The sequence below is a fragment of the Vombatus ursinus genome, unplaced genomic scaffold (assembly GCF_900497805.2).
Source record: "Vombatus ursinus unplaced genomic scaffold, bare-nosed wombat genome assembly UNPS02011369.1, whole genome shotgun sequence".
In the NCBI taxonomy this organism is placed as follows: domain Eukaryota; kingdom Metazoa; phylum Chordata; class Mammalia; order Diprotodontia; family Vombatidae; genus Vombatus; species Vombatus ursinus.
In genome coordinates this window covers 4917803-4935879 of record NW_020951147.1, presented here as the reverse complement: position 1 = coordinate 4935879, position 18077 = coordinate 4917803, and the positions used below count along the sequence as shown (strand labels likewise).

Here is an 18077-nt window from a genome sequence, read left to right as displayed (position 1 = left end):
TTCTCTCCCTGCCTCTTCCCAGCACTAACCATTTACCAGGCTGGGATGGGCTGGGCTGGGCATCCACAAGAGAGGCTCCAGAACGTCAGATTCTCCAAGCTGAAAGGGACCTGGGAGGCTGCTGAGCCCAAACTAGACCTAAACAAGTATCTTCACTATTATATCCCAGAGAAATGGCCATCCAACCTTGGCATAAGGAAAGGTCCCCTCCCTCCCTCAGCCTCCAGAATCCAGGCTTTCCCCAAATGGGGGTGGAGGCAAGTTAACCAAGATTTTCAGACCGGAGAAAAAGGTTCCCAGGACCTGGCACTCTAGGTCCGTGGAGAAAGACATGGGACCTCTAGGACTGAAGGCTCGCACCCCGATGAAGCCAGGAGTCTCATGCCGTTCTACAGTCACAGAACATGAGACCTGGGAGGGATCTTAGAGATCACGGAGTCTAACCTCATTTTTTAATTTTAAATTTTTGTCTTATTTTTAGATCATCTTTACTTTCCAATGCGGCCTCCCTCCCCCACCCAGAATTCTCACACTCATGTAAGACGTGAACGTGTGGGGGTTGTCTAAATTTATACATGTGGCTTGCCAGTGACACGGCTTGTTGCGATTTGTCCTTCGTTCTCGAAGAGGACCGCAACATCAGCGAGGCGAGGCCATGACTGGCCAGTGAATTGGATTTAAGTGAGGAAGGGCTATCTATGCAAGGTCACCAGCCTCAGCCTCTCCTCCGGAGCCATCTTGATCCACTGGCCGGATCTAAATCAGGACAGCCGGAGATGGCCCGGGATGCAGTGGGAGATGGTCTTTTCTCAATGACGTGGGTAGATGTGATTTGAGGTCTGGCTCACCTTTGTAGGAAGTGGAAGGACCCAGCCTGCACCACGAGCCCACTCATGGTGGGGAAAGGACAGGCAAGGTCCGGGACCACCAAAATCCTTCTGGCTCCACAGAGGGGGTGGTACTAGAATACCAAACCAGATCAATCTGAAACCCTTCAAATATCCCTGGTTTAGGGGCATGATAGGCTCAGGATAGAGCACTGGGCCTGGAGTCAGGAAGATTCATCTTTGTGAGTTGAAATCTCGCCTCAGACACTTACTAGACGTTTGACCCTGAGCAAGCACTTTACCCTGTTTGCCTCAGTTTCCTCCTCTAAAAAAGGGACTGGAGAAAGAAATGGCAAACCACTCCAGTATTTCTGTCAAGAAAACCCCAGATGGGTGGACATAACTGAAATAGCTCAATCAAATTTGCTTTTGCCTAAAGACCTGAAAATAAAAATGCTAGTGGAACTGTAGTTTGGGCTCAGAAAACCGATTCCCTACATATTTGCGTGGGAATGGAGAGCTCACTTCTCCTCTTAACTTTGGACGTTCCTTGTGACTCAAACAATAATAGATGCCATCGAATTGACTTTGCTGAAATCGAAGTTCCACATGTAAGTGCCGTTTGGTCTTGCAATTTTAGGTCAAATTCCCTAAGAAGTATTATTAAGTATGTAGCAAAAGCTCATCTTCAAAGCCATTCAGCGTTTGGTTATAGTGGCTAAGAGCAGTTCTTCTCATTCAGAAAAATTTCAATCTTGGCCCTAAACTCAACAAATCATAATAAGTGTTTTTTCTCTTCTTTTCTGATGGGTATGCACTGATAAGATGTCATAGCAAAGTGATATGTGTGGCCCCTGAAACACTGTCAAATTGTAACTGCATGCCAATGATTTGTGGGGGGCCAAGTGGGGAGAGCTCTGGCTGCCTCTGGCTCCCTGCCCTGTCCCAGACACCCTGGGGGCAGAAGGCAGGGAGGGAGCAGGGAGGATGGGGGAGGGGGTCTCAGGAACTCATCCCCTCTTCCCTTCCTCTTCATTTCCCTGTTTCTGTCCACATCCTTCCCATCCTCAGTCCTTCTGGACTTTCTCCTTTCCTGCCAAGTCCTCTTTCTACTTCCCCTATTGACTCCATTCTTCCCAATCTAACCCCCAATGCAGCTGCTGAAATAAGACTTTTTTGAACCGATGCAAAAGGAAAAAGGCAATACCAGGAAAACAGGATACGCAAGGACCAAAATAATGTAAGTGGATTCAACACATAAAGGCAGCCAGATTTAGTTGCCACGACCCATCTTGGTTGCCAGGAACCTACTTGCCTCTTCGTGGCAAAGGTAGGGGACTGTGGTTGCAGAGTGCTACATTTCCTGTCCTATCTCATCACTTTGCAGGGGCAAAAGCTTAACTGTCTTGCTTTGATACAAGAGAGGATTCGAGGGAATGGAAGCTCCCAGAGGGCAGGGATTGTTCTCCTTTCCTCTCCAGCATCTGCCTGATACCTGACATGCTGGGGATAGTTACTAAGTGTTTGTTAAATGTGAAAACAAGCAAACAAGGGTTAGAGTTCAGTGGAAAGGATATGATGAGAAGTGAGTGCAGTAACATAGGAATCAAAGGACATCGATAAAACTCTTTAAACAAATTCTTAAGCCACAAGTCTGAGCATGTCCCTCTCCTACTTCAGAGAGAAATCCCCAGGACGCGGTGCTCTGACCTCGCTTGAGCACCACCAGGGAAGGAGATCTCCCACCTCTTGAGGCAGTCCCTTCCATTCTGGGACAGCTCTGATGCCTCACTTTACCTCTCTGTAACTCCCCTCCATTGTGCCTGCTCCTGTGCTTAGGGCAAGCACAGAAGCTTTTTTCTTTTCCCCATGAAGATCTTTCCAGTACCTGAATTCTGTTCAACAAACACGGGCAAAGACGAGATTGGAGCCAGATTGTGGTGGGCTAGAGAGGAGGGGCTGAGGAGGGTATGCTCTGTCCTGGAGGCAGTGGGTTTGGAGGGAAAGTCTTTGAGTGAGGAGGGAGTCACGTGGGCACACATGTTTTAGAAATATCACTTTGGTCACTGTGAGGAGAAAGGAGTACAGACAAGGAGGGATAGAGATGAGGAGGCCGTCCGAGGGGAACTCAAGAGAGGAGATGAAGGTCTGAATTAAGATGGTAGCTGCCTGAGTGGAGAGAAAGGGATGGATGCAAGACATGTTTCGAAGGGACGATTGACAAGATTTGGCGACCAAGTGGGAAGGACCTAATGGCAGGGATGGCAGAGGTGGACCCATTGAGGTGGAGGGCCACGATGGAGGGGAACAGGAGGAATACTTTCTCCTCTACTCCTTTAATTCTAAAGCACACAGGTCAAGTAAGTAGGAGCTGGGGATGGGCCTACCTTAGGATGGGGAAAGAGCAGTTGGGACATGGGGGTGTCCTGTGGAGCTGGAGACCAGAGTTAGGAGAGGTCCTTGTGACCTCTGACTCTCAGAGGACCAGGATCTCTTAGAATTTAGAGATTATGGCAGGGAGAATGAGAACTGAAAATGACATTGAACCTGGGTGCCTGGGAGGTTGGTGGGGCCTTTGGCAGAAATAAGGATGCTCTGAAGGGAGCTGGGGTTAGCAGGGATGATGATGAGTTCTATTCTGGACATGTTGAGTTTGAGATGCCCTTTGGAACATCCAATCTGAGATGTCCAAGAGGCAATTAGTGCTATGGGACTGGGGCTCAGAAGAGAGGCTGGAGCTGGATATATGGATCTAGTGATCATTGAGAAAGAAGGTAGAGAGAGAAGAAAAGAACGCCCCAGACAAAACTTGGGGACACCCAAAACAGAGGGCCCCGCAGTGCCTCATATGCCCCCAGGCTGGGGATCTCGGGTGGTTGGGAGTTCCCCTTGGAGAAGGGGCCATTCCCTTCAATCCTGTCTACCTCTCCTATGGCTTAAAGCTGAGGCCCTCCTCCTTCCCAGGTGCTCTCCTCTGGAGAACCGATCACAGTAAGTGACCAGATGTGGCCTGACCAGAGCAGAGGACAGTGGAACAACATGGCTCTCATGGCATCACTTTCTTGGCAGCAGCAATGCCCCTCTCACTGGGCTTGCTGGCCACTAAAACCCACTGGACTTTTGCAGGAAAAAAGCTGCCCAGCCATCCCTACCCAATAGGGACTTTTCCCAAGGCATAATGGGAATCTTCCCAGTTCACACTGCAAAAGCCAGCTAATGTCCCTGCCCTGATATTCACCCAACCCCATCCAACCCCCAAGAGGCTATGGTTCCAGCTGCCTCTGCTTCTCACCCCCTCAACTTTCCATGTCGCTCAGGAACCGAGGGGAAGGAGACTGGACCCTTCTGCTCAGGAACTGAGAGCTCTCACACCTGCCCCTGTGTTTCCCCCTCCCTGTTTCCTTTCTGGTAGGGCCTATGAGTGCCTTCCCTGCCCACTGTTGAGGTTGGTGGCTGGTTTCCTGGCCCCACTCATCAATCTTCCTGCTCTCGCTTCACTTCTCAGATAGCTCACTGGCTTCGGGATGCTCCCCACTGAGTTCTCCTGCCTCCTGGGGCTGCTGGCCATGGCGGGCCTTGCCTGGAACCCCTACCCCGCACTGGAGCAGGTGAGCCCCCATGAAGTCAGCACCCAGTTTTCTCCTTCTAGTGCATCCCAATTCAGATTCTGCTACCTGTCCATACCAGTCTACAGATTTCTCCCTGGTGCCTGGTCCTGGGGTCCTTTGGCCCTTCCCTTCAGTCTCACCTCAGCATTCCGGTGTCCCTCACAGCCTGTGCCACACCCCTCTGCCCCCAGATCCAGTCCTACCACTCGGAGTGCCTTGCTCTCCTAACTTCCTGCCTCCCACCTCTTTCCCCGGGTCCTCCACCAACGGCAGGAACAACATTGAGAAGACTTTGGGGATAATGATGCATTCGTTGTAAGGGAGGTTAAGAAGCCCTGGATGAGGGTTGCTAGGCCTGGGCCATATCCCTGGCTCTGCCACTGCCTAGCTATGAAAGTCACTTTCTCGTTTTGTGCCTTGGTTGCTCCATATCCACAATGAGACTAAGGCCCTTTGCTGGTCTCTGAAGGCTCAGCCCACATGGGCACCCAGCTCTCCAAGCCCAGCCCCTCTCCAGGGGCAGGCAGTGGGGTCTCCCTCCACACCCACCACCCCTGCCCTGCCCCCAGAGCTTCCATGACCTGCCGCCAGTCACCTGGGACCCTGTGGAGCAATTCAAGGCCTTTCAGATCCAGTATAACAAGAGCTACCCGGATGCAGCAGGTGGGACTTCTTGTATTCCTTCATGTCTGTGCACACACACGTATACCACAGGCACAAACCAAGGGTGGGTATCCTGAAGGGACACGTGTGTGCATTTGCATGTGTGGCACATGTCTGCACATGAGTGTGGGTATACAGACGTCTTCATGTGTGTGCTATGGCATGGGGGCTTCTCCGGAGCTGTCAGCTTCTCATTGACTTTGCCTCCTCTAGCACTGGCCAGGAAGCCTGGAGAACCGCATCTCCTTGGCTTTAGTTTTCCTATTTGTAAGATAAGGGTTTAGACGAGGACGTGGTTTCTAAGTTGCCTCCCAGTGCTGACGTTCTGTGTTCTATGTTCTAACCTAAGGTCCCTCCCACCTCTGACATTCTGTGTTCTACGTTCTAACCTAAAGTCCCTCCCAGCTCTGACATTCTGTGTTCTCACATGTTCGATGTTCTATGTTCTAAGTCCCCGTCTCCCCAGTTGACATTTTGTGTTCCACGTTCTAGGATCCCTCCCAGCTCTAACACCCTAAGTTTCATGTTCAGAGGTTCTGTATCGCTTCCCGTTTTCTCTAGCACAGAACCTCTTGCTCTAAGCCCTCCCCCCTCCACAAACCCTCAGAAATGAGTGGGAAGAGCGGGGTTGGTTGTGTGAACAATAAAGAGGAAGGTTCCTCTCTGTGTGCCCCCCATCCCACCCCCCTCCCCTCAACCTGCCCGTGATCAGTGGCCACTTACCTGATCTGAGGTCCACAAACCCCACACCCCTGGAGTCAGCAGGGATGACTTCTCCCACTCCAAGTGTGTGTGAGTGTGTGTGTGTGAGTGTGTGTGTGTGTGTGTGTATCATCATTGGAATTTCCATAGCTCTATTAGGGAAGGTCTTTAGTGACCTGGGCCCCCTTGCAGGTAGCAAACCAAATCTTACCAGAATGACCATTATGCGAATATGACCTCACCATTTTACAGATGAGCAAACTGAGGGTCAGAGAAGTGATGCCCTTCCATTCCCATACTGCAGGAGCAGACCAGACAGGGAGGGGGTCTGATGGGAGAGATGAGAGCTATGGAGGGGCTATGACCCCCCTCACTTGGGAGGCGGTGAGAGGAAATGTGGGTGGGCCTGTAGGGACAGTGGTTCAGTGACCTTGGAGGGGGAGACATGTGATGGCATCCCCCATGGGAAAGGATGCAGAAGCTCCTGGCTAGGGGCAGAGGGAGATCCAATGCCTCTTCCTACCCAGTTGTCCTTCAAAATCCCCTCTGCAGAACAACAGCGGCGCTTAGAGATCTTTGCTGACAACCTGGCCTGGGCCCGGCAGCTGACGAAGGAGCACAGGGGTGTGGCCCAGTTCGGGGTGACCCAGTTCAGCGACCTCACAGGTAAGGGTGCCTCAATCAGAACCAAACTGAAGAATCACCTCTGAGGGTCGGGCCCTGGGGGCTGGCCAGCCAGAGGCTCCAAGGTATGGAGCTGGAAAGTGCCTAAAGGACGTCTGGGCCAACCCTCTGCCCCATTTTATAGATAAGAAAACCAAGGCTTGGAGAGGGTTAAGTGACTTGCCCATCGTCACATAGGCCATAAATGCCAGAGCAGAAATTTGGACCAAGGTTTTCCTGACTCTAAGTCCAACACTATGACTTCCTATCGTCCCTCATATCAAGTTTTTCAATTTAAAGTTTTATAACTGAGGAAACCGAGGCCCAGAGATGGGAAAGAACTTGTCTAGGAACACCCAGGTTGGGACAGCAGGGTGGTGCAGGCCTGGAGTCAGGAAGATCTGGGTTCAGATCTGACCTCAGACACTTATTAGCTGTGTGACCCTGGGCCAGTCACTTAATCCTGCTTGCCTCAGTTTCCTCATCTATCAAATGAGCTTCAGAAGGAAATGACAAACCACTCCAGTCCCTCTGCCAAGAAAACTCAAATGGGGGTAACGGAGAGTCAGACATGACTGAACCACCACCATCACCACCCAGGGGAGTAGAGGCAAAGCTAGGGGTAGAAACCAAAGATCCTCTCTTCCCATCTGGATCTCCCTCCTTCCTTTCTTCCTCTCTCTATCCCAAGCTCTGACCTCAACACATCTAGGCAGAGTGTTTCACTTGGCCAAGCCTCCTCCTCCTCCTCATTACAAACAAGCTCCTTGTCTAGACGCAAGACAAGAAGGATGAAACAGGAATCAGCCTGCTATATAGCCCTATATAGCCGTGCTCACAGCCCAACCAAGCAAGTATTGCTAAAGGCTGCCTGACAAATTTTGATTAGGTCTTGGTCCCAAGCTATATTTTGCTTCCTTTGAGAAACCCAACTGTCTCAATTCTGCAATGATTTTATGTGTGCAGAAAACAGTGGAAAGAATGGTGAACTTGGAATCATTACTTCCCCTCCATGGATCTCAATTTTCTCATCTGTAAAATGGAAGGATTAAACTGGATGCTTCTAGATTTATGAGTCCATAAGTGGGTCTACCACTAAGTGAACTATGGCTTCAGGTGGTGCCTCCTCCCCTGAGTACCAGTTTATGTAAAATTAGAAACAAAGTGATCCCCAAGAGCTAACATTGTGACTAGAAATGGAAAAGGATGGTGTATGAGGTCAGGGTCTTCGGGTCTATGGTCACCGAGGCCCTCATTTGTCTGCGCAGAGAAGGAATTTCGCCAGCTTTACCAACCATCCCAGCCCAGCTTCTCAGATCCCAGGCTGAAGATGGGAGGGCACCCAAAATTACAGAGGCCGCAGACTCGTTCCTGTGACTGGAGGAAGGCGGGAGTCCTGAGCCCCGTGAGACATCAGGTACTGGCTCCTGCCCCAACCACCAGCTTCATTTCACCCCTACCATCCCAGCTAACTTGTGTCCCCCACCCATCCCCAACCAGACCATCTTACTAACCCTAATTCTTGAACCAAGATACCCCCTAGCCCTTCCCCTGACACCCTCAAAGGAGCAGGTGCCTCTCACCAAAAGCTCTCCTCTTCTTCTGTCTGGGATGGATAGAAGGATGCAGAGAGTAGGGAGAGGGAAGCCAGCTAGGGCAAAAACCGACCTCTCCCTGTAGAAAAACTGCAAAAGCTGTTGGGCCATTTCCGCCGTGGGCAATGTTGAGGCCTTGTGGGCCATCAGGTACCAGAAGAATTTTGAGCTCTCTGTGCAAGGTATGGGGGGCTGCCACTTGGGCGTGGGGGCATCCATGGGGATGGGGTCTCCCGGGGAGGACCGCCCCCCGTGGCATCAGTGTAAGATGAGTGGGCATGTTGAAGCCTGTGTAGAGCCATCCATACAGGCTCCCAGTAACCCTGGCTTTCCCCCAAGATTCTGTCCTGGGCTCCCTTCTTTTCCTTCTGTGCTGTCTCGCATGGTGACCACATCAGCTCCATCACTGCCACGCAGATGGTTCCCAGATCTTTGTAATCTGTTCAAATCTCTCCCGGTCTCCATCACCAATTTCCTGCTTGGCATTCCCAACTGGATGTCCTTTAAGCATCTTCAACATCTCACACAGAACTCATCTTCTCTCCAAGATGCACTCCTCCTCCAGCCTCCCCCTTTATTATTGCCACCCTTCCACTCACCCAGATTTGCAGCCTCAGAAACATCCTCGACTTCTCCCTCTCCCTCATTCACCATATCTACTAAGTTGCCAAGTCTTGGCTATTCTAGTTGACAAATTACTAAGCACCTACTGGGTGCCCATGCTCAGAAGCTTACATTCTACTGGGGGGAGGGGGAGAGAAGAAATATATTATGTCCATAGGTAATTAAATACAGGATATATGCAAAGATGTCCAATGTGATGAGGAAAGAGGCCCCTGAGGGGAGACAGAGTTTCCAAGAACTAGGGTTGAGGACATATGGGGCACAGCCCATGCAAAGGCACAAAGGTGGGAGATTTAATCTTGTCTCCTTTCTCAAATTATCATGAATATCTGTGTGTTCAATATGTCCCTCCAGCAGCTCGTGGAGGGCAGGGACTATTTCGTCTTTGTATTTCTGTGTGTACCGCATAGTAAGTGCTTAAGTGCTTTTTGCATTGGAACAGGGATAAGGGAAAGAGGGCTGGGCCTGGATTTGGGAAATCTCAGTTTGGATCCTGGACCTTAGCAGGTCATGCAACTTCTCCTCACCCACAATATGACAGTCTTCGCTCTCACCACCTGCCACAGGAGGCTGTCCTGAGCAGCCCCTGCAAACTGTAGAAGGCTGTGGAAATCGAGACTCTGACAATCTGAGAGGAGGCCCAGGGCAACCCATCGTGGCCTCCAGGGAAACCCTGAAAGCTCCCAAGTCAAGCTCCAGCCCCTTCCTCTTACTAATGAGGTAACCAGACCTGGAGAGGTCACACAGGCAGGAAGTAGTACTGGGAGCACTGGAACGCAATTCCTGTGCTGCACCAGCCCGTGGGTACCTTGGCCAGTGGGGGAAAACGTGCCCCTGGTTCAGTACCTTGAGCTGAGTGGGGATCTCTGAAGCCTGCCTGGTCCTTGGTGAAGCGAGATCCTCAGCAAGCCCAGGCTTTGGGTGTCCACACAGACAGTGAGATGGGGGGGTATATGTGTGTAATTGAGGCACCTTCTCCCCACAGAGGTGCTGGACTGTCAGCGCTGTGGACGAGGCTGTGAGGGCGGCTACGTTTGGGACGCCTTCATAACTATCCTCAACCAAAGTATGTGCACCCCCCAATCCTGGGGGCCCAACGCTCCATCCCCCTGGGACAGAGGCCTGGACCCAGGAAAGGATTCCAGGGGTCTGGCTCTGGCATGATGTGGGAGCCTTAGGGGTGTGGGGAGGGGGTCACGGGTGGGGGCCTAAGTCTCCTCCCTCCCAACTAGGCGGCCTGGCCAAGGAGAAGGATTACCCCTACATAGACCAGCTGTCCCACAAAGGCTGCCAAGAGAAAAAGAAACAGGCCTGGATCCACGACTTCTTAATGCTGCCCAAGAAGGAGAATTGTGGGTCAAGAAGCCGGTCAAGGCCAGGACACACAAAAGGGCTGGCCCCCATTGCCACTGGGAAGCGCTGGAGGGTTGCTCAGTGACCTTGTGTCTGCCCCTTCCCGTTGAGGCTCAGCGCCCACCTATACAGCGGAGATAATCCCTCCCTACTTTGCAAAAGTGCATTCTTACCCTGTTCTATGCACCAGGTAGACAGGTGGTCCCCAGACCTGGTAGGCTTCAGCAGAATCAGCTGCTCCCTGTGGTCTGGGGGCCAGCCCCCTGCAGCAGATCCTCACTTGTGAAAGCATTTGGTGGCTAGTGGGTGTGAGGGGTGTCGGCCTGGAGCCCTAGCTAGCCTCATAACCATGGGAGGGGAAAAGCGGGGAATGTAACTCAGGGTGGGGCTTTGGGGGGCTCCAGAAACCTCAGAGCCAAGGGCTGGGGCAGGTCTAAAATCCACTGTGACCTTGGACACCCCTTCCCCTTCTGCAGAAATGAGGGTCTGTCGACAGGCTCTGCTCCCCCCCCCCCATTCTTGGAGGCTAACACCTGCCTTTCCCACAGACATGGCTCAGTATTTGGCAGAAAAGGGACCCATCACTGTGAACATCAATTCGAGACTCTTACAGGTGAGGACGGGCAGGGCGGGGAAGGGCTGCCCTGAGGCTGGCGACTGGACCCTGGCCCCAGTGGCTCACAGACTCTCCTCCCTCTCCCACAGAACTACAAAAAGGGGGTGATCAGACCGTGGGTCAATTGTGACTCCAAGTACTTGGACCACTACGTGCTGCTAGTGGGCTTCGGCCAGAGTGAGTGTTTGGGGGAGACCTGGGGCGGCTTTGGTCTTAGCTTAGGGTGTCCCCCAGCACTCTGGTTTCTAATCTTCCTCGCAGTCCACAACTTTACCTACTGGATCCTAAAAAACTCCTGGGGCAGCAGCTGGGGAGAAAAGGTGAGGCTGGAAGGGGAGAAGGGGGAGGGGGCAGCAAAGGGCGGCCGGGCCTGGCTCCTCCTCCTCCCAACCTTCAGCTCCACCCCCACCCCATCCCCACCAGGGCTATTTCCGGCTGCATCGAGGGAGCAACGCTTGCGGCATCAACAAGTACCCAATCACTGCTCTGCTGGAAGGCTCCGCCCCCAGGATGCGCTGCCCCCGCTAACGACTCCCGCCCCGGCCCCCAGGATGCTCAGTACTTACAGAGCGTCCTGTGCTTGAGCGCCCAATAAAGCTGCTGCTCCACAGTCTCCAAAGTGAACTGGCTAATGGAGGGGGGGGGTGTCTCATTGAGCAACAAGGGAACTTAGAACGTGGGAGAACGTGAGAACCGGAAAGAGCCTTGGAAGAGTCCATCAGGGGACCTCCACGCTTGCCATAGAGGATCTGGCGGAAGGCCCCCCGAGGAGGGCTCTATCATTTCTGTAGGGGTCAGCCCGAATGGTTAGGAATAGATGGGGGCTGAATACAAAGAGAGGAGAGAGGGGAGAGAGAGAGAGAGAGAGAGAGAGAGAGACGGGGGGAGAGGAGAGAGGGAGACAGAGAGGAGAGGGAGAGGAGGCGGGGAGAGAGAGAGGGGAGTGTGTGTGTGTGTGGGGGGGTCATCTCCCTATCTCTGGAAGTCCAATGCACGCCAAGTCTGGCCACACACTCTACTGCTGACTCTCGTTGAGCTTGCAGTCCATTAAGACCCCAAGCTGTTCTTTAGAACAAAGGATTCTCTGCCCTCCAACGCGTGACTCCTCCATCTCGAGCTTGTGAAGCTGATTTGTTGTGCCCTCGTGTAGTCACACACGGGCAGTTTGGTGGCACAGTGTGCCAAGTGCTGGGCCTCGAGTCAAGGAGACCTGGGTTCAAATTTGACCACACACATGTACTGGCTGTGTGACCTTGGACAAGTCCCTTGACCTGTTTACCTCAGTTTCTGCATCTGAAAAAATGGAGATAATCTAGCACCTAGCTCTGAGCATCCAACGAGATAATGACTGCACAGCACACAGCACACTGTAAGCACCGGAGAAACGGGAGCTGCCTCAGTGAGAGGAAAGTGAAAGCTTTCCTCGAGGGCTCAGGCTGGTCAGGAGCCTCTCGAACCCTCTCCTGGCAGTGTTTGTTCTCAGCTCCGACCTTCATCAAGCCCCGGCCCAGATCCCCGAGGCCCTCCCCTGGAGACCTCCTAGTCCAGCCCAGTCCTGAGACCACGTGACTCCATCCGGGTCTCTCCCAGCCATTCTTCACCTGGGGTCCATGGATAGTTTTCAGGGGAGGGAGGCACGTCTCTGACTCAGATGGCAAAAACCCATTTTCACCAACCTCTAACTGAAATGCAGCATTTCCTTCCATTACGGACTTGAAAGACAGAAGCCAGGCTCTGAGAAGGGGCCCCGGAGTCTCCCCAGCCCCGCTGCGGGGACCACCACACACAATGAGGCAAAGAACCCCTGCTCCTCCCAGTCTCCCCGCCCCCAGGCTTCACAAAGAGCTTTGCTGATGGTTCGGTGAGCTCAGCCTCGCTCCCACTGGACAGATGAGGCGGCCTCAACTCAGATCATCGGGGCAGCCAGGGGGCGCCACGGTGCACAGAGCACCAGGCCTGGAGTCAGGAGGACCCGAATGCAAATCCAGCTCAGACACTTCCTAGCTCTGTGACCCCGGGCAAATCACTTCACTCGCCTGCCTCGGTTTCCTCATCTGTAAAATGAGCTGGAAAGGAAATGGCAGACCAGTCCAGTATCTCTGCGACACGGCTGAAACAACCAAACAACTTAGAACGAAGGCGCACCAGACCTGGGGCCGGGGGTTGGGAGAACCTTGACCCCAGAACAGCAGGACCCAACACAGAGCTCAAAGGGCCTCCGAGGCAATTTCATTGGGGAGGAGTGGGGGCCTCAGGCACTCTCAATCCTGCCCCATCCCTGCCCCCTCTGGATGCTACCACTCCTCCCACGATCCTGTTTCAGGCCCAAGAATCACCCACGGTCAGATTCCCCAGAGTCAGGGCTCACCCCAGGTCTGCCAATTTATTGTCAGCACAAAGAGGGGCTTTGGCCACAGGAGCCAGGGAGCTGGTGAACCTTGGGGTCAGGGGCTAAGCTCCTGTCCCTGGGCCTCGGTGCCCCGATCCTGCAGGAGGGGCCCCAATTGGGGGCTCTGGGAGCAGGTATCCTGGGCCTGGGCTCCCACCTGCCAACAGGGGAGATGGTGGGCTGAGCTGCCCTCTCTGGGCCCTGGTTCGCCCTCCACTCCCTCCCATTCGCAGGGCAGGGCCGGCCCAGGGCTCCTCAGTCATGATACATCCGCAGGAGGCAGCTTCGAAGGGTGACCATGTAACGATCCCAGAGGGCCTGGTGCCTGGCAGTGGAGAGAGGAGTCACTGGAGAGGGCTCAGTCCTGGCAGCCCGGGGCCTAAGACACAGGGCCTGCCATGCAGCTGCCGCTGGGGCTGAGGGTGGGGGGAGTGGGGCAGGGGCCCTCACCGAAAGCCATCCAGGGAGTGGACTGATGCTGAATACTGGTTCAGGAAGAGCCGGACGTCATTCAGTAGCCAGCGGTCGGAGCGGCATGGTTCTATAAACTTTGGGGAGACAGGAGAGCCCAGCTTTACTCCCCCCTCCCCGACCCAATCCTTTCAGCCACAGGAAGTCACAGTTGACAGACAGGATGGGATGAGAGGAGGAGGCAAAGGGGAGCACCATGGGATAGTGAAGGGCAGGTGGGGGCAGTCCCAGGACAGGGGGGGATCCCCACCTTCTCGACGAGGTCCACAAACAGGTCCCGCACGTCCTTGGTGTGGGTTAGCTTGGAGGCGATGTTGACCAGCCCTCGGGACAGGTTCTGTGGGGCCAGGAAGCCAGGGGTCCTCAAGTCTGTCCCTCTCAACCCAGGGACTCCAGAACCCCAGAGCAGAGGGAACCCCCCCCCTTCTACAGGCACCACCCCGGGCCTGTCAGGATCAGCAGCAGCATCTCCCACAGTCACTACAAGAAACCAAGATGTGTACAGCCAAGCTGGGGATGGCAGATGGAGGATTTGGCAAGAGCCCTGGCCTGGGGCGTCAGGAGCCTGGGCCCTGGTCCTGACCCTGAGGAAGGTGCTCCCCTCTCTGGGCCTTAAAGAGACAGCAGGGTGGGGGGCAGGGGCTCTCAGCCCTTCCAGAGGGCTCAGGATCCCTTGTGGTCTGCAGCCCAGAGGGGACGGACCTTGAAGTTGGCTTCCATCTCTGGAAAGATGCTAAGTTTCCCTCGGAGAGCAGTACACACCAAGCTGTGAAGAGGAAGGAAGTGGTCAATGCTGGGCCCTGACTCCTCTCCCTCCCGGGGCCCAGGCCCAGGCCCAGGCCTTGACTCGTGTCCCTCCCTGGGCCCTGACTCCTCTCCCTCCCGGGGCCCAGGCCCAGGCCCAGGCCTTGACTCGTGTCCCTCCCTGGGCCCTGACTCCTCTTCCTCTCCGGGCCCGGGCCCTGACTCCTCTCCCTCCCTGCTCTCTCCCCAGCCACCTCTTGTGCAGATCAAGAAGGTCCTTATCGGCCACCAGCACTTTGAGCTCCTTCAGGTCCTGCAGAAATTCCTTGTCCAGGTCCACGTCCATGTCGTCCACCTGCGAGTCTGCAGAGGGGTCCCCAGAGAGCAGGGAGGGCTGGGTGAGGCCTGGGCACTGGCTACAGAGCCTGGAGCGGGGGGGGGGGGGGGGGCCGCCGGCAGAAAAGGCAGCCTGGCTGGCTGGGAAGCCCTCGCCTGGGAGGCTTGAGCATTTACAGGCTGGGGAGGGCCTGGGTTCAAACCTGCCTCAGACAGTGACCAGCAGTGTGACCTTGGGCTATCCCTTAACTGGGCCTCTCAGAAAATGAGATTAGACATGAAAGTCCAAGGGTCCCCTCCAGCTCTGAATCAGTGATTCCGTGACTCAGTTTCCCTCCAGGGAAGGATGGGACTAAAGTCTGGAAGATCTCTATGCTTGGCTGTTCCTGCTCCAGGTCTAAGGGTCCCTCCCCACATTAGTCTGCGCCCATCTGAGCCCTGGGAGAGGAAGAACAGGTGGAACCCAGAGCCAGGTGCCTATTTTTGGGGGAGTGAATGTGTGTGGAGTGAGTTAGGGCATCCGAAACTTCCAGACCCAGAACTTTCTTTGGGTGGGGGTGGTCACCCTGCTCACCCATAGTAGGGATGGGAGGGGGGCTACTCACCCAGAGAAGGGGAGGGGAAAGGGGGGGCCTGCTCACCCACCGCAGGGGTGGGGGGGGGGCTGCTCACCCACAGCGCCAGGTGTCCAGTTCTGAATCATCAGCTCGGCACAGAAGGCCAAGTCTCCAAAAGTCAGATACTGCAGCTTTTTCTTTCCCGTCTCAAAGCGGTTGTTAGCGAAGAAGACCACAGCAGCATAGTCCCTGGGGGGAGCCCGAGTGCTTAGCCAGACTTCAGACCCCCAGGGCCAAGTCCTCCCGGCCCCCCAGGCCCCTCACCTGGCCAGCCGGTCAGAAAGGAGGAAATGCTGCTGAATGTTGCCGGCCAGGGAGCCCCGCATCTCCTCTACCACCTTGAAGACTCTCTTAAAGTTGTCAAACTGTGGGGCAAAAGAGGCAGCTGGGGTGGGAGGCGTGGGAGGCCTGGCACCTTCGCCCCAAGGGAGTTCCAAGAAAAGAAGTTGTTAGAGTCTGAGGTGGGACAGCACCAGGGCTGAGAGCTAGTGGAGGCCCTGGACACTCACAGCTCCGCACTGCCTCGATTTCCCCTTCATTGGCAGTGAGGTCGACCTTTTCATTTTTGAGGTGGGTCATGCAGTTTTCTTTTTTTTTAAATCAAATCAGTCAATGGTTTATCTATTTTGTTTTCGTCATAATAGCAGCTACGAGGTTTTTTTTAAAATTAATAATTAGTTCAATGGTTTTCTTACTTTGAATTTTATTCATCTCTCCTTTGGTGTTCAGGATGTCCAAACTGGTGCATAACTGGGGATTTTTATTTGTTCTTTTTCTAGTTTGCGTGTTTTTTAGCTGCGTGCCCGATTTGCTGATGTGCTCATTTAGACATAGAAGTTTCCCCCTAAGTGCTGCTCCAGCTGCACCCCCAGATTTAGTATGCTGTCTCAGGTAACTCATAGCAATGGCAAACGCAGAGCTGTCTTCAAGGATATGAGGGGCGTCCAAGAGGGAAAGGGATGAGTCTTGGGGAGCAGGCCCAGGGGCCTTGAAAGGGACCCTTGAATGGACCCCTCGATGTGGTCCCAAGGGAGGATGGGCTGCCCTCAGGAAGACCTCGATAGGTACTTCCTTGGGAGGTTGGGGAGGGAAGAGAGAACCCTTATTCCAGTTGGGGTCAGAGTACTTTGCCTCCGAGGTCTCTTCCAATTCTGATATCCTATGGTTCTGGGCCGGAAAGACCTGGGTTTAAATGCTGCCTCAGGCACTGTTGTCACCTTAGTCAGCCTCAGTTTACCCATCTGTAAAATGGGGATAATAATAGCACCTACCGATTACATGAGATAACCACCACAAAATGTCCTTGAAGGCTGATGTGTGACCCTGAAGGTAAGGTCTGGTAATTCCCAGAAATGGAGGCAAAGCTCAGAGAAAGGAAGAATCCCATCCGTGGGGGTGGAGGGCGGGGGTGGGGTAGGGGACAGTGCATTCCTGAAGTTGCACCAAAGAAGGATCATTTAGGGCAGGATAACCACATCATATTCAGCAGACACAGCTGGGACAACATTCCAGAGGCACCCTGGTCAGAAGAGGCTGAAAGGGGCTCTGGGATCATTTTATCTTTTCTCCCAACAAGCATTTATTAAGTGCCTACTGTATGTCAGGCAGTGGGCTTAGTGCTTTACAAATATCTCATCTGAATCTCACGACCCTGAAAAGAAAGTGCTGTCATTTTAGAGATGGGGAAACTGAGGCAGACCCAGAGTGCCCTGGATCACAAGGCTAGCAAGTGTCTGAGACCAGATTTGAACTCAGGGTTTCCTGACTCCAGGCCCAGCATTCTGTGTGCCTCTATAGAGGAAACTGAGGCCCACGGAAGGAAAGGGATCTGTCTGAAGTCACCCAGTGAATCAGTGGTAGGGCAGGAACTAGAAGCCAGGCCCCTGGCCTCCCCATCCGGTGCAGGAGCTGCTCTCTCTGTAATCCCAGCAGTAACGAGGACTTCAGTGGCCTTGGACAAGCTCAGCTGGGCTGGGGGTGGGAAGTGGAGGGGCTGCCTCTTATAGGTGGGAGAGGCCTAACTCAGGGCCCCAGGAAAGGGCAGCGCTGTCCGGAGGATGGATGCAGGGAAGAAACACACCACCTGGACGCGGCACCCTGGGACAAAGCCCCCCTCTCTCTCTGTCCTAGTTCTAGCTCCAGCTGGAAGCTAAGCTGGGAAAGGGGGGTTCAGACCAGGAGGTGAAGGGATCTGAGTGCCCGATGTCCAAGGCAGGTACTGGGGAGCCACGAAGGGTCCTGAGCAGATTACAGGGACAGTGTGGGTACGACACAGGATGGGTGTAGGAGGAAGGTGAGCAGATTCAGGGTGGTGGCCCCCGCTAGGTGGGAGGCTGCTTGAAACGTCCCAAGGAGGAGATAAGGAGAGGCCACCAGGGCAAAGAACAAGGGACCGTGGGGGCGTCCCAGGGCCAGAACATGGAGTTGCAGGGAGGAAGGGGCAGAGCCCAGACAGCCCTGACCTGTCTCCTGCAGCTCTTGAGGGTCACTCCCGTCTTGGTGCTGATGTCATCCAAATCCTTCTTGGTGCCCTTGGACAGCTTCTTTCCAAGCACCTCCCGGACAAAGGCCTCATCAAAGGTGTAGTACCTGCAGGGAGGAAGGGGGGACAGACCTTGGAGGAACAGGACGGGCAGGGTCTGGGGCCTGGATGGAGGAGGGGAGAAACAAAAGGGAAGAGGAAGGGGCTTCTGACCACAGGAGAAAGACGCTGACAGTGGACGGGGCTAGTTGTAGGGGGAAGGCCCTAACTCTATGGAGAGATGAGGGATGTCCTGCCAAGAGGAGGAGGAGGAGGAGGGTCTCGGATGGCCAGGTGTTAAAGCTATGGGAGGGGGCAGGGCAGAGCAGGGTGGGGGTGGGGGGGGAA

At 54.2% G+C, this 18077-nt stretch overlaps 2 protein-coding genes across 3 annotated transcripts in view; one reads left to right on the top strand and one right to left on the bottom strand.

The window, feature by feature from the left end:
• Window positions 1-4298: 4298 nt before the first annotated feature.
• CTSW (cathepsin W) lies at window positions 4299-11264 on the top strand. 2 transcript variants are annotated; one of them, XM_027856343.1, is made up of 11 exons: window positions 4300-4435; window positions 5005-5098; window positions 6353-6466; window positions 7732-7880; window positions 8144-8240; window positions 9668-9748; window positions 9915-10034; window positions 10584-10648; window positions 10741-10828; window positions 10913-10971; window positions 11075-11264. In XM_027856343.1, the coding sequence occupies exons 1-11, from the start codon at window positions 4352-4354 to the stop codon at window positions 11177-11179; spliced, it is 1056 nt and encodes a 351-aa protein (XP_027712144.1). In that variant the 5' UTR covers window positions 4300-4351; the 3' UTR covers window positions 11180-11264. The 2 variants fall into 2 exon arrangements, with proteins under 2 accessions (XP_027712145.1, XP_027712144.1); XM_027856344.1 differs by lacking the exon at window positions 11075-11264 and having other exon boundaries at window positions 4299-4435; window positions 9915-10056; window positions 10913-10936.
• Window positions 11265-12858: 1594 nt separating this feature from the next.
• Window positions 12859-18077, bottom strand: part of FIBP (FGF1 intracellular binding protein) — a 5983-nt gene continuing 764 nt past the window's right edge. Inside the window, exons 3-10 of the mRNA XM_027856252.1 lie at window positions 17671-17797; window positions 15473-15573; window positions 15264-15397; window positions 14510-14618; window positions 14214-14277; window positions 13762-13848; window positions 13491-13588; window positions 12859-13365 (exon numbers count right to left, since the gene is read on the bottom strand). Coding sequence (XP_027712053.1) covers window positions 13296-13365; window positions 13491-13588; window positions 13762-13848; window positions 14214-14277; window positions 14510-14618; window positions 15264-15397; window positions 15473-15573; window positions 17671-17797 — 790 coding nt within the window. The 3' untranslated portion in view covers window positions 12859-13295. The remainder of the gene's footprint in view (window positions 13366-13490; window positions 13589-13761; window positions 13849-14213; window positions 14278-14509; window positions 14619-15263; window positions 15398-15472; window positions 15574-17670; window positions 17798-18077) is intronic.